Raw genomic sequence first — 15,211 nt, 5'->3', positions numbered from 1 at the left:
TCGAGTTGTTGTGGATGCCCTGCCTTAAACAATAAGGGGGGCAGGTTTCCAGCAGAAGGAGATGGAAGCAGCTGTGGTGGTGATGCGACCTGTTGTTTGTAGGGTCCCTGCCCTGTCCCAAAATCCTGGGGAGCAGCCCCAACTCCCTTCTCGTGCATTCGAAAATCCGACATCGCTCAGCTGAGATTAAAGTCAGCCAAGGCACACGAGGGAAACGCAATCAAACAGCAGTGCAGGGCTTGGGTTAATTAGGTGGTGCCTAAGCAAGCGAATGGCACGCGTGTCTGTCTGTCTGCCTGTCTGTCTGTCTGCAGGAGGCTTCCAGTCTGCCCCCGCTGGTGGCCAGGCCAGCCAGCAAGCTCATCTGAGGATATTTTACCCTCTGGTCAGTTTTAGGCAGACCAAGGGGAAAGCAACCCAGGAAGACGTTCCCAGGGAATCGTTTTATGCACGTGCCTGAATGACTTTATGGTGTTCGCTGACAAAGCTGATGCACTGCTACCTCACAGACCTACGGAGAAAACCACGTAGGAGACACGGGAACTGGTTGTAATTCTCTCTGAGATAATGGATGATTTTATATGGAAAGCCAGAGAATTTTATGAAAAAATACAGGTGGGAGAGACGGGAACTGTAAGATAAAACTGACATCTTTTGTAGCACCATTGCTTTGAATGTATTTGGAGATGACCAGCACCCTGCAGCACCAGGGGCTGCTGGAGACCCCTCTGTTCCCACCACTCTGCACAGTGCCGAAACCTGAATGCAGTGGGCAAGTGAACAAAAGCCAGTGTTTTTTGGAAGATTATCCATAAAACTGGAGGTTAACACTGAAGAAAATACATACATTTCTCTTCCTGGAGCAGGGGAGGAGAGGAAATTCAAAAAAAAAAAAAATCAAAAAGGAATTTCAGAAATGCCAAAATATTTATTTGAAAGACTTCCTAAAGCGATCATTCTACCTTTCATTTTGAACTGCTTTTCTGTGGCTTAGAAAAGGATGTAAGGCTGAAAACAAGCTAGGCGGAAAGGTCGAGCAACTCAAAGGCAAGGGAAATATTTCATCCCAGCTGGAACTTCTGCTGGAACATTTTCCAGCTTCTGCTTGTTTGTTTTGCCAGCCTCCTCCTCCTCCTCCCCCTGCCCCCACGTTACTGCTGCTCAGTCCAAACTGTTTTTCCCCAGCTGTTCAGACGCAGCCACGTACCCAGACCTGTCACTACCGACCCCATCGGCCACCTCCGTGTTTCCAGTGGCCCTGTCCACCCGCCCTGCGCACAGCACCGCTGCTGACTGCAAACACCGTGCCCGCGCCCCGGCACCGTGGCTCGGTCCTTCAGCACGTCCCGAGGCACGCCACTAGAAATCCGTATCGAAGAACTCGTCGAAGAGAGAAACCCTCTCCGTCCTGGTCCTCACCAGCGCAGGTTTGCGGTGAAGTTTCCTCTCTTCCCCCTCGCAGCCCCCCGAGTCGGTGCTGGAGGTGTCCCAGAGCAGGTCCCTGGTGCGCGGCTCCCTGCAGAGCCACAGCCCGACCTTGCTGTTGCCGTCGTGCTGCCCTGAGAGTCCTCCATCCCCTCTGTTTCCTGGTAGAGAAAGTGAAAATAACTGGAATTTTGCTGAGAGCCATGCCCCAGCCCATGGGATTCATGTGGCAACCGCTACGGGCAGCTGGGGGTGTCTAAAGAAGAGCCTGAGAAATCCCTGCAAGACCAGACCACACGTCCAGGGCTGGGCAGGCCAGACATAACCTGTTTGGGATTATATTTGGTAAAATTAGAAAGCCTGGTGCGAGGCAGTGTGGTTTCGCACTGCCCCACAGGTGCGGGTGGCTGGATCCCCGCGTTGCATCCCAGGAAGTACGTTCCTGCCCGAGATGCTGGAGGATTCCTGCTGTGTGTGTCGGGGAGCACCGTGCCCAGTGCCTCCACGTGGCAGCAAGTCTAGCAGAGCCGTCCCACCAGAACACCCTGCCCGGTGGCCTTCCCACAAGGGAAACCCCCCAGTATTTTTTTCCAGGACGAGAACTGTGCCCTGCAAATCCCCTCCTGAAACCAAGCTTCCCGCGTAGCTTTTGCCCCCAGGCAGAAGAGAGCTGCGGCACAGAAACGTGGTGGCTCAGACGGGACCTGGACAACCCTGGGGACATGGTACCGCAGGTCTGGAGAGGGCTTACTGGAAGGTTCAGCCCCTAGCATGGGCATTCACCCCCTGGCATGAGGAGAGGCCACCCCAAAGCCCTCTGGCCAGAGACGGAGCCGCTGCTGTGCGGGGAAACCCCGTCCTGGGGACAAGGTGACAGCTAAGGACTTTGCCACCAATATCCAACAGGCCCCTGCTTGATCCTGTTTCTTCCACTAATGATTCTGTGATATTCTATGATATTCTGTGATATTCTGCGATATTCTATGAATCCACCACATTTTGTGACATCCCCATCCCACGCGTGTGGGCCGCAGCCCATGGCACGGTGCTGGCACCGGGCAGGGACATGGGGAACACATGGGACACGATGAGGATCTTCTGCTGGTGGGAACCCGCTCCTGCAGGAGCCTGTGGTTTTATGACCCTACAGCTATCCCACAGCTTCCACGGGGAAACTGTTCTGATGGTATTTAAGATGCTGGGGAGCTTTACATCTCCTTGGGAAACTATTCTGCTTACCAGGGTCTCCATTAAAATGCTGATTGTGCTCAGCGGGGACAAGGTCTCGGCTGCCGGTGCTGTCACCTCTCTGGCGAGTGTCAAGGACTTTCTTCGGGCTGAATTCCTTGATTTTTTGTTTATTGATTTTTGCCTCCCTGTGGAGATTGCGCTTCAGCTCTGCCTGGGTTTGCAAATGAGTCGTCAGCACAAGCAGCGGAGGAGCAAACACGTTTTAACAGCTCGGCGCGGCATATCATTAGGGGGCTGGCACTGAAAATAATTACACAGCCAGGTAGCTTAAGTAAGGAAAATCATATTTGCCAACGTGGGTACGTGACAGAACATGACCCGGATGGAGGTTTGTGGTTTCTCCATGGGCTACGGCCAAACGAGGGCAGAGCGCTGAAAAAAATCAGAAGTAATTACTGAACTTTTCCTAGGGGGGAAAAACCTCGTGGGTTCAAGAACTCCACTGGATAAAAAAAGAATGAGAAGGAGCCTGCAGGAGGGTGTTCCTGCATCTCTGGAGGGGAGGAAGGCTGTGGGCATGGGGACAGGGAGCAGGGCATCAGCAGGAGCCGGGGCTGCCTCTCGGTGCCAGCATCTCCTACGTGTGTGGGACATTCCCCAGCCCAGCGGGGAGGTGTGGGTGCACCCACCACCCTGGGGCTTCTCCCCAGCCTCATCCACACTTCCCAGCCACAGGATTGAGACCTCCTCGCCCATGGGGAAGACCCCAGGATGGGAAAACCCCTCGGAGCCTCGGCCTCTCCCCAGAGCCCTCCCCACGTTACCTCTCGGCGCCGGCGGGTCAGCTCCAGCATCTGCAGCTTGTGCAAGTGCTGCCGCCTGCCAGGGAGGGCTCTCAGGCTCTGCCCGCTCTTCTCCAGAGCCTAGAAGGGTTTTTAAAACATAAATAAAGACATCTGCCTGTGCTGAAATGAAAAGAAACAGCTACGGGCTCCCAAACCCACGCCTGGTCCCTCGGGTGCTCCCCAGATGAAGGCAGTGAGCATTTTCCTGCCCGGCCAACTTGCAGCAATTCAGAGGAGGTTTTCGCAGCGCTTGCAGTTCATCTCGCGGCTCTGGGGCACGGTGGAAGATCCTCATTAAAACCACGAACGCGTGCTTCTGCCCCCTGAGGTGCTTCTGCTGTGGGCTGTCTGAGCCGACATCGCGGCCTGCAGGGAGAGGAGGCTGCGCGTGGTCGGTGCGGCCCCTCCTGGTCCTCACCTTGGCTTCTGGGGCTGTATCCGCGTCGTGCTGGCTCCAGGACTTTGCAGGAGCAATCCCCCGTGGAGGGCCGGCGGGTTCAAGCCTCTGCAAGTGCAATATTTACAGTGTTCAGCATTCCCCCTTCCACGCCAGCATGAAACCTGATGCGAAACTACCTTGACATTTTTCCAGCTCCGGTTCTGGCCTGGCTGCTTGGGATACAGGAAGGAGATCGGCATCTTTAGCAAATGCTTAGCACACACAGGTATTGTAATTTAATAAAATGTCTCCTGGCAGGTCATCCAAGGCCAGATCCCAGTTACCTAAGACCCCAAGTCCAGCCATTAGCCTAACACTGCCAAGCCCTCCACTAACCGTGCCCCTAAGCACCACGTCCCCACGTCCCTTAAACACCACCAGGACGGGGACTCCACCACCTCCCTGAGCAGCCTGTTCCAGTGCCCAACCTCCCTTTGCATGAAGAAATTCTTCCTGACGTCCAACCCAAACCTCCCCTGGCACAACTTGAGGCCGTTTCCATCAAGGGCTCCATCCCTAAGCCCTGCCTTGCACTTTATGCGGGACATCATTAGCCCCCTGAGGATGAGCAGGCGTCCTCCAAATGGTGCCGTGCTGTTGGCTGGCCGCCCTGAACTGCTGCCAAAGCCTGGGCTGTCATTTTCAAGCATCCCGTAAATGAAGGCATCATTGCAGGACATAAAAGGCAGCAGCAGTGAAGGAGTGCTGGAGAGGAAGCCCAGCTCAGCCCAACACGCCCAGTTAAGAGCAAACCGGCTCCCTAGAGTCAATGGGAAGCTTCCACGTGGCTTCCCATATATATATATGCTTCTGCTCTGCCCTATTTTGGGTTGTACCAGCAGGTCACCTCCAAGCTGGTGTCTCCAGCCGAAGTGGAAGGGACGCTGTCTGCTGCTCCCTTGTTCACCTGCATTTGGAGCAAACCTTCGCGTGCCCGCAGCGCTGCACCGCACTCGCTCCTCCCGTCCTGCTCCCCACCCGTGCTCACGGCTTGTGGTCGGGTTTTGTGCGCACAAAACTGAGCATGAAGCTGAAAGAAATGGCACTAGATGGCAGCATGTGACACCACAAGCTGCATCACTCAGAGGCACTGCTGAGGCTGAAGGCAAACCGAGTCCTGCAGGGAAGGGAAATTTTGGGGCTGTCGGCTAAAGTTGTGTCAGGGGCTGGAACATGGCCCTTGCAAGGGCCATGCCGTCCTGCTCTGCGCTCCTTTGGAAGCCTTCCTGCAGGGAAAGGGGCTTCTGCTGGCAGTTAGAATCACAGAATCACAGGATCATTAAGGTTGGAAGAGACCTTCAAGATCATCTGGTCCAACCACCCCCCTACCACCAATGTCACCACTAAACCATGTCCCTAAGCACCAGGCCCAACCTCTCCTTGAACACCCCCAGGGACGGTGACCCCACCACCTCCCTGGGCAACCCGTCCCAACGCCTGACTGCTCCTGCTGAGCAGAAATGTCTCCACATTTCCAACCTGAACCTCCCCTGGCACAGCTTGAGGCCGTTCCCTCTGGTCTGTAGTGGCAGTGGCCAAAGCACAAGGTGGGATTAGCAGCGGCTTTGTCCTGCAGTGGGTGTTGCCAGTGCCCTAACAATACTTAAATACAGCTGGGACAGAAATAAGATCAATGACTACAAATAATACATGTGGTTAAGAGATTTTTAGGCAAGGCTGTGATTACACCTGGCAATTTACAGGGTGTAGCTGGGTTCATTACTGCCTCATCCTCCCACCGATTCAGGACATCAGTGCTTGGTGTCCTTCAGTGCTCCCGGAGCCACCCATGTTGGCCAGGGCTGCGTATTTTAATCCCAGCAAGGAAGGCTGGAGCAGAGCACCCCTGCTTCGGGGGAGGGGGGGGTCACCTTAGTGCTATACGTACAGCGGACTGCTCGATGAATTTTGGGAAAGCAGAGAAGCTCTCGGGGACGACTGGGATCGTCGGTGTGACAGGGGTCTCAGAGCAGGGCAGGGAGGTGAGAAGCTCACCCAAGGACTTGATCGGCAATGGGTTGACCAGCTGGGGAAAATACGGCTCTGCCAGGGGAGCCCCTCAAACCCCTTACTTGTGGTCGCCGAGGCGGGTGCAGTTTGATGATGCTGCTGCCTTCATCTGCTGGCACGGTGTCGAAGGAAAGGGGCCCTTCAAGGTCAGAAAAGGAGAAGACAAGGATGAAGTCACTTTGGGGCCAGTGTTGTACCCAGCGACAATTTTCTGCCCTGTTTTTTGTTTGGCATGTCCCACTCCCATCTCTCTCTGTGTACTCCGATAACACTGGGCATAAATTATTGTTAGCTGCAGAAATAACATGTGGATGTATCCGTGCCTGCAGCTGCTAACAGCTCTGCCCGCCACGTACCTCTCTTCTTCCCTCTACACCCTCTTAAATACCCTATACGTGACCACAACCACCCTCCACGTCTCCTGTGTCCTCGTCCAAGCAGCGATTCAGGTCCCTTCTTGCTGCTCAGTCTCTGAGATATTATTATTATCACTACTACTAATAACATTATTATTACTACTAATAATAACATTATTATTATTATTATTATTATTATTATTATTATTATTATTATTATTATTACTACTACTAGGTGGAACTGAGAACTATCCCTGGCACTTTTACTGGCTGCAGAAGAAGTGGGTGACATCCAGCCCTTCATCTTTTTTGGAAACCAGCCCAAAATACGCACGTGTGGGGAAATGTGCTGCACACCAGCAGTCCCCTGTTAGTCATTAAAGCTGAGCTTTAACGAGGCTGAGCAATGGGCCCGAATCTGTTCTGCGCTGTTGGTCTCGGATGGACGCTGTTGCCTTTTTTTTTTTTTTTGCTTGCACAAATACACCCATGGGCAGTAGCTATTTCTTTTACAATTTCTCAATCCTCCTTGTCTCCCCCAAACCTGCCTCGTTGTGTCTGGGTGCCATTTTAAAGCAGTGACTGAGCTCCCACCTGGCAGAGCCCCAGGGAGGGGAACTGGGGATAAAACTCAGGAATTTGGAGTGGAGGCTGGGGAATGGCGTGGGAATACGGGGAAAGGGCATTTCGTTAGGATTGATGAGAAACGTTCCTAAAAATTGCCCATTTTGACTTTTTTTTTTTTTTTAACCTTGCACTTCAGGAACAACAGATGCCCCCCACTGGAGGAGGAGGAATTTAACACTAGCCAAATTGAATCCTTGCAAAATAAACAATATCTGTTCTCTAGGAGGCTTTGTTTAGTTAGACAGCAGGCTGAGCTAATACATCACTCATGTAGTTTGAGAACGCACTTCTAAAAATGAAACAGGTAAAAGAAAATGGCATTTACTGATTTCTTTCCCTTGCCTGCGGGGAGGTTTTGGGTACAGGAGGTTTGGAGCACCACGCGCATGGACACACACTGCTACGGGACTGGTGCCTTGTGGGGTTACCCCGCTGCGAGACATGGCTCTAATTTATTTTAATGCTGAATTTTGCCTGCTGAGCACCTTACCCAGAGTCTAACTCCAATTAAAGTAATACAGATGTGCCCAGTGGTGCACATTATGGGGTTATGCTGTGACAGCCCGAGGACCAACCCCCCCCCTTGCCCCTTACCTGCGGAGGCCCTCCCGTAGGAGGTGTTGCGGAGAGGGGGGAGCTGCCCATGAAATGCGGGGGTTCCCCACTCCCCCACGGCTGGCGGGCGCAGGATGGGCCCCCCCAGCACCGCGGGGTGTGGGATGGGGCGAGCGGGCAGGTCCTCGCTGGAGAGCATCGGTGCCACCCTGGTCACCTTGGGGTGCGCCTTGGAAGAGCTCAGGCCCATGGTGCAGAGCGGGGGCCTTGGGAGAAGGAAGAAACCTCGTGCTGTGCCCCCCTGAAGGCAGAGAGACCCTTGTGCTCCAGCACAGGGCTCCCTGCTGGCTGCCCGGCTCGGGCTGGCTCCCACGGATGAATGCACCTGTGTGTCCTTCCCAGGGGGGTTAAACATTGACTCGGCCCCGGCCATGTCCCAGCAGGGACAGGAGGAGGCCACTGCTGACGGGTGAGCCCCGAGCAGGCCGGGAAGGCAGCGCCAAGCTTTGCTTTTCACCTGCAAGTCACTTTCAGCAAGCAGCACCACCACAGCTGGCAGCCCCGGAGGTATTTCTACAACCGGCTCTTTGGCTAAATCTTCAGCCTTTGGAAGGAAATTCAGTGTTCAGAGGATTAAAAGGGTTACAGCACTTCCAGAGCCTGCCCTGGCGTGGGAGAAGCATCCTCTATCCCTGCTCCAGGCTGTGGTGGCACTGCTGGAAAAATACTACAGGTTTGTCACCCACCTGCCTGGGGCACGGTTTGCTTCGAGTTGTTTGTGTCCAAGGCTGGAAAATCTGCAGGGAAGATTATTCCTGAAACAAGATTCACGAGTGCTGGGACCAACATCGCCTGCCAGGGGTGCCTCAGCGCCTAAGGATCAGCTGGAAAATCCCACCTTGTTAGCCTGGAAGCACTGCTCAGCACCTTGAGGCTGCATCCCTCAGGACCAGAACCTCACAGCGCACCCCTAAAGCCCCCACACCCCTGTCCATCAGGGCTGTAGGGCTGCACTTCGTCATGAGCCGTGCGTGCTGCAAGGCACTGCTTAAAGCTGGGAGCTGCTTGGCTGTGCGGGACTCCACGCAGCTCCTCCCAGGAGCCCCGGAGCCTCTTTGTACCTTCCTCTCATTTCATGTATTGCCTGAAACCTTCCTCTAAATTCAGCTAGGTCTTGTAAATATCGGCATTGCCTAAAGTGGGTTTTCCAGCAAGTTTATTATGTTCGGAAAGAAATAATTGGCCTGCAAGTGTTCTGATGCTCTCATTTTAAGGAAGATGCATGGAAAAGCCCAAACCACTGAGCAGCAAAGGAGAACCAAGGCGGGGATTCGGCACAGGGCACCTGTCCCATGCACAGCCACAACCATGGGCTGCTTCCCCCCCATCTGCCTTGAAAAGGTGTTTTGAGTTAATGTCACAGCCACATGTCCTGTGTGTTTGTTTCCAAAACGCACATCTCGTCCCCAACGCCCAGGGAAGGCAGCCACTCTTCAGGGCATCACGCCTTGTCACCATGACTGGGGTGGGGGAAGCTTAAGGTCCGAAAGGAAAACGCCAGGAAAAAGGTCCCCGGAGGAGCAGATGGTGGTGTGAGTGTGCGCAGCGGGATAAGTGTGCTTTGTGCTTTTCTTGCCCAAATCCTATCTGCACTTCATGAAATTCCCTGGCAAGTAAAGCAGGAGGGAGAGAAATGATGCGAGTAGTCTTGTTGTCATTTATGACGTTTGCAGCGTGTTTAGGGGGAGTGTGAACAAATCAAGCAACAACGAGAGGACAATAACCCAGCATCGTTTCACTGGCTGGGATCCACGCTGGTGAAGAAGGCCAAAATAACAGCAAAATAGCCTCAATTTATTGTCTTATTTCTTGTTTTTTAATGAGATTTCTCTCGTTGAAAGGCAGAGCTGCACTCTAGAGAAAACAATTACCCTCCTCGCTTCGTAAGAGGAGCGGCGAAAGCCTTCTGCTGCCCTGCTTCCACCCTCAGCCCCGGGTAGTGCCCAGGCAGCACGGCTGGCCCCAGGGGGCCTGAACCCCGTGCCTGCCAGCTCCATGGCTACAGTTTTTGCCTGCCGGGCCGCAAGGGCCATCGCTGGGCCCCAGGGATGGGCTGGGAGCGCACATCAGGGCTGCTTCACGTGCTAGGCCTCACGTCGAGCCCGCTCCTGTTGGGCTGGCACAGTAACACCTTCTGCCATGAAACGTCTCAGGCAGGGGAAAACTGACTCAAACGCTGGGATTTCATGTTATTTTCCCTGCTGAATACACAATGAGGTTCCTTGAAGGATCCAGTCCTGTGCCTGAAGATGCTGCCACGAGTGCTTGCCAAAAGGTCCTCATCAACGCGTACTACAAGGAAATGTTTGTGTTCTCCATGTGTTCAGCTTGGCAGGAACTAAAATTTCAGTAAAACACATCTCTAAAGCTCTCTGTTAGTGTAAAGGAATATATCAGCTCCAAAATGGGCTCGGGGTGGTGCTCCAGCAGCCATGTGCTATTTGCTCTCAGCCGCATCGTCCCATCCATATCGCCTGTTCGGCACGGGTCACTTTTTCAAGATATTTTTAATGACTGACTTCTTCAAAAGCAGTGGTTGAAGCTCTGAGCCCATCTCTTCAAATGCTAGAAGAGACATTTAAAAGACTACGTGGGTACCCAGACCTTACATGTCTGGGTTTAGCGCAAGCGGGATGCTTGTTCAGGTGGTTCTTCCAGCTCTTGTTGTGTAGCCATGTGATAAAAGAGCCTGAGCTATGGTGTTTTGTTAGTTTTCAATGTAAATGAGTATTTTGTTAGCTCTGCTGGTTGCAGCAAACAGTTTATATGGACAAACATTAAAGATAAAAACCATCAGGTAGAAGAGAGTCAAATTAAAGGCTGCATTTGTAATTATCGCCACGAATGGCTGCACTTGCAGCAGCATTAAGCCCTAACGCCCATGGGGACAGGGTGATTTCTGCACCACCCTCCGGCCCCAGCCCTGCCACAGCCCTGCCACAGCTGCTCCTGAACTCACGATACCGCCAGGGTCCCCCCAAATTGTGGGGTTCACGTGGGGCCCCACGACTCACAAGCCCACATGTGCCCATTGAGAGGTGAGCGCGCAATCAGCACTCTTGTACATCGTGCTGGCTGTGCTCTTATTTAATAACAAACACTGTTGTTGCTATCATATAACCAATACTATTCATCACGAACCCCTTCTTAATCTTTTTTTTTTTTTTTTCTGGCAGAAATACTGTCAAAAAAGCCCTCCTAACTGGAAATCAAAAGCACAAGCACTGGGCAGGCCGGTAGAGCTCAGCAATCTGCACTTCTTTCCAGTTGCTTCTACTCTTCTTAAATTAAAAAAAAAAAAAAAAGGAAAAAAAAGTTTCTGTCCGCATATCAAGCACTCTCAAATATAAGTCATCTTGCATGACTGATCCTAGGAATGCTGCAACAGAAAACAGCCATCCTAAATTACCCAGTGAGTTAGGGAAGGAGCTGGCTTGGCTGGTTTGTTTGTTTTGGCTTTTGAAAGGTTTTGCACTGCGGAGCTAAAGAAAAATATGTTTGGTCCAAAGGAAAAGCTCTAGAAAATGGGAACTGGCATTTCCCAGGGATGCCGGTGATTTGGGGTGCTCAATCTCTCACGAGAAGCTCATTGTTCAGGCAGGAACGCAGCTTTTCTGCAAGGAAAAAATGAACGAATAAATAAATAAAGCTGTTTCGGCTTTACTAAAGGCACCCCAAATCTAGGAGGTTGCTGGAAGGAGGCGCAGCTCGGTGTGGCTCTGGCTGCTGCCGGGCTGGTGCGGGAGCTGGGTCCCTTTCGGGGGGTGAAGCCATGGGGTGGCGCCGGGAGCTTCCCAGGCTGGCTGCAGCTGGGCGCCCACAGCCATGGGAGCCCTGAGTGGGGTCGGTTCTTCTGCTGCATTCACTAAGGGATTTCTTGCTTCCACCAGACTGGGAGGGAAGGTGTCCCGACAGCACGTGGCCATGTCACTGTCCCTGACAATGTCCTGGCTGTCACGTCGATTCGGGCATCAGGAGCGAGCCTTTGATTTCCACCGCCTGCAGGCACAGCACGTAACGGAGAGGAGACGAGTGTGCAGCACCAGAGGGCAAACAGCACTGCAGCATTCTGTTATTATGTGCGGAGTAGCTTTCCTCACATATTTCACAACAGTGTAACCTAATGAAAGATTAATTCTTTGCGTGACACAGGATAATTACTCTGATAACAATCCCTAATAGCAATGTGAACGTCAGCTTCCTTCACAAATGGCTTCTCGAGACTTCTGTGAGAGGTTTGGAGCTGCTTTCCATACCCACTGCCTTACCGAAAGATTGGTATATTTTGAAGCTAAATTCATGTGTTCAATTTTGAGACTTAGCTGGAAATGTTGAAAATTTGTATCCTCGAGAACAGCTCTACTTTTGCCACCAGAAGACCAGTGATGTAGACTTGATCCATATTTTAAACCTACCAGATCAGTAAGACAAGAGCTTAAATGGTTTTTATTAGAAAACATTTTATTGTGGTTATTTACACCCTTTCCTTGATAATTGTATAAATGTAAACATTTCTTATAGATGTATTTCTCTTATCTTACAGTTCATCCCCAGCTCAGAGTAAATGTCATCGTTAAGCATACAAGTAGTGAGGAAATTTAAGCTATATTCACAGAATATACATCCGCGTGCAGTTCAAGTCCACCAGCCCTAAGCTAGTGGTATAGACACTGTCCCGTTAGCTCTACTTCTGCTTCTCGTGTGTACGCTGGAGTCTGTGATGTCGTCGGCGTGATCCTCGCTCTTCTTCTCCTTTAAGCTGTTGATGAACCTCAGGGTGATTTCATCCCACTCCTCGGGGAGCAGCATCAGCAGAAACCCAATGCAAATGATGATGGTGGCTCCCAGCCTCACCACACTGAAGATCATTTTGTGCTTCAGGAGATCTACAGCTGCGAAGGAGAAACAACAAGGCCATCAAAATGCAGCAGGATGAACTACAGCATCAGAGCAGCCTGGCAAAAACCTGCGCGTTGTGCTCTGGCTGTGATAGAGGCCACATCGCCCTAAGTCCTGTAGTGACCAGCTCCTAGGGTTCAGGGCATAGCCTCAAAAAAGGAAGCCTCAAAAAGCCAGTTTAGCCTCAATGCTTCCATTTCTGCTCTGAGAGGGAAGGTGTTTTATGGTAACTCTTTTATCTGTAGCAGGCTGAATCAGCATAACACTTCCTTGTGCTGCAGAGGTCAGCAGTAGGGAGGTCAGAGAGCTGGAGATGATGTCTCCAGGCCCGGCCTCCCAGCTCCACAAGCCGCAGTAACAGCACATCTGAGCCCTTCAGCAGCCTCGTCCAGGTACCGACAACCACATTTCACATCTCTGACCTGCACACGCCTATAAATAGCCGTCTATTTGAAAACATGCTCAGACACCTCGAGTTGCAAGGCCAGGGAGGTGGAGGAGGAGATCAGAAGAGCAGAGACAGCAGCTGTTCAAGAAGAACGAGCTTTGGCCAAAAATCCCACGTACGCACCCTGCCCTGGTGCTGCACGGCAGGTCACCAGCACAGCACCGAGCCACGGCAGTGGCACGCTGCCCCCTGCCACGTCTCAGCAGACATGGTGGCAACCAGCCTGCCCTCTCCTGTGCACAGGATGGACATACCCCATCACTTCCACAGCAAAGAATAAAGATTTAAAAAAAGGCTTTTACTAACTGAAACACCCACCACCACCAGGAGCAGCCGTGGAAGGTGAATGAGACGGAATCGTTTGTGAAATATGTGGCAGCAGATTTTGAGCATTTAGACAATAAAGTGCCTCTGCTGTGTGCCACCACGTTTCTCTTTCAACCAAGGAGTGCATTACTTTACCTGCATTGCCAGGGACGCTGAGCACCGTGCCGATAGAGATCAGGATGGGGTACGTAAGCACGACACCAACATTAACCAGAATGTTGAACGCTGGGGAAAAAACAGAAAAAATAATATATGATTATGCAGAAAAGCATTAGAGCCAGGCATTTTTCCTCCACCCTGACCCCACGAGTGTGATGGGGTGATAGCAGCAGGGAACCCAGGCTCTAATGGGCAGTAAATACAATTACCCTGTGAGGTTAACCAAGCACGCTGTAGTGAGACCAGGGTTTTGCTGCCATGTCAAAGGCAAGCTGAAAGCGGAGAGAAGTACAAATGCTCAACGCCTTTAATTTATGGATTTATGGGGTGCTTTGTTTTTAGTAACAGTCTTCCCATCCAGCTTCAATTTTCTTGAGATAACAAAAGCCAATTGTAAAACTTCCCTTTCATACCATCCTTCAGGGTGCTGCCGTAAGGGAGCAGCAAGCTCTCAGAGCCAAGGCTGGTGCTGAGCAGTGTGGCACTCCCTAGGCATTCCTCTTCTGCCGGTGGCAGTCCCCTGTGTGGAAGGAGCAGGTCTGTCTGCTCCACAATGCTGTTTCCTCCTGCCTGGGGTTATATTTTCAGGCGGAACTCTGGGTGGTAAGTCATCCCTATATTTCTTCCCTTGGGTGCTGACAGAGAAGCTGCAGCTCAGGTTAGAGTAGCTTCAAGGAATGGCAAAGGCTTGCTCTCGACACCTCAGCCGTCAGTCCTGCCACCCCGCAGGATGGCTGCACTATATGCTATGTACTGGCACTGGCATCCTCTTTGTTTCCTTTTAATATACTTGCAGTGGAGGCAAACCTCTTCAATTATGAAATAATAGAGACTTTAGTAAAGGGAAGTATGTTCTTATACCTCTAAATTAAAACACCCTGGGCTGAATCCAATAGCTATTCTGCCTGGCTACGGGATAGCCGTTGGGGCTCTGAAAGAAGTGCTGTGGAAGAGAGGAGGGGAGGTGGAGGCTGCAGGAAATGATACAGACAAAGTGTCCCACCCCGGTGGGTCCCCATATTGGTGTGTGCATACCAGTCCACATCAGTGCACGGCAGGAGCTGCTTGAGTACATGCAGCCCTTTGAAATTCAATTGATAGCGATCAGACTGTGCCAGAGACAGGGAAATATCAATAAAACCACCGTAGGAACGTGAAGATGAGACGTGGACAATTAGTAAGGCTGCTTCGTGTTTATTCTCTGCTACTAAGATTCGTGTTAAGGCTTCCTATGAAATTGTTACTCGCTCATCAAGGAGTACCCATTTGCACTGGGACCAGATTTCACTGTGAGAGCTTTGCTGCTAATCAGAGGGGAAATGTTTGTGTCTGACGCTCACTTGGTACGGGGGACAGGAGGAGGAAACAGAGAAATGAGTACACGTTATCACGTACCTAACCAGAGGCCAGCCACTCCGCACAGGTAACCCCACGGCACAGCAGAGAACGGCGACCAGTACTCCACTTTGGTAAAGTACAGTATGATGGGGGTAACCGAGATGAAAATTAAATTGAAGAAGCCCAAGGTGGAGACAAAATGAGCGGCCTCCCCGAAGTTTGCACTGCCAAGAAACATCTTGAACAAAACCTGCAAAGGAGAGCAAAGAGGAGGGTTTAGGCTCACGTCTGTCCTGGAGAGCAAAGTCCTCCTGCACAGGGTCCTCTGTTCCTTCGGGGAGAGCCGGGCACAGGGGCAGCCCTGACCAGGACACGGTGCCACAGCCTAGGCTCTCACTAAAGGAGAGTTTTGCAAGGGAGATTTGGGGATGATTTCTGCCTTACTTGCATTTTAGCACAACGAGAGGTACCGTGTTGTTGTTAACAGGGGGAAGGTTGAGTCTGTAGAACAAAGCTTAGCACAAAGTGCCAA

General features: G+C 51.8%; 2 protein-coding genes across 15 annotated transcripts in view; both read right to left on the bottom strand.

Moving 5' to 3' along the window:
• Nucleotides 1–908: 908 nt before the first annotated feature.
• Nucleotides 909–8,541, bottom strand: CCDC198 (coiled-coil domain containing 198). Its single transcript, XM_080593511.1, has 6 exons — nucleotides 7,488–8,541; nucleotides 5,973–6,049; nucleotides 3,880–3,966; nucleotides 3,441–3,539; nucleotides 2,665–2,827; nucleotides 909–1,586 (listed from the first exon to the last, which is right to left on the bottom strand). Exons 1-6 carry the CDS (start codon nucleotides 7,879–7,881, stop codon nucleotides 1,360–1,362), a joined length of 1,047 nt encoding a protein of 348 aa, XP_080449637.1. The 5' UTR covers nucleotides 7,882–8,541; the 3' UTR covers nucleotides 909–1,359.
• A 3,407-nt stretch (nucleotides 8,542–11,948) lies between these two features.
• The window catches only part of SLC35F4 (solute carrier family 35 member F4), a 108,738-nt gene continuing 105,475 nt past the window's right edge, over nucleotides 11,949–15,211 (bottom strand). For all 14 annotated transcript variants that reach the window (XM_080593493.1, XM_080593499.1, XM_080593500.1 and 11 more), the window contains 3 exons: nucleotides 14,737–14,929; nucleotides 13,318–13,407; nucleotides 11,949–12,400 (listed from right to left, as the gene is read on the bottom strand). In XM_080593493.1, coding sequence (XP_080449619.1) covers nucleotides 12,159–12,400; nucleotides 13,318–13,407; nucleotides 14,737–14,929 — 525 coding nt within the window. In that variant the 3' untranslated portion in view covers nucleotides 11,949–12,158. The remainder of the gene's footprint in view (nucleotides 12,401–13,317; nucleotides 13,408–14,736; nucleotides 14,930–15,211) is intronic.

This window comes from Anser brachyrhynchus (assembly GCF_964034855.1).
Source record: "Anser brachyrhynchus genome assembly, chromosome: 5".
NCBI lineage: Eukaryota > Metazoa > Chordata > Aves > Anseriformes > Anatidae > Anser > Anser brachyrhynchus.
Note: the sequence above shows the minus strand (reverse complement) of the source record. Positions and strands in the feature narration are given on the sequence as shown.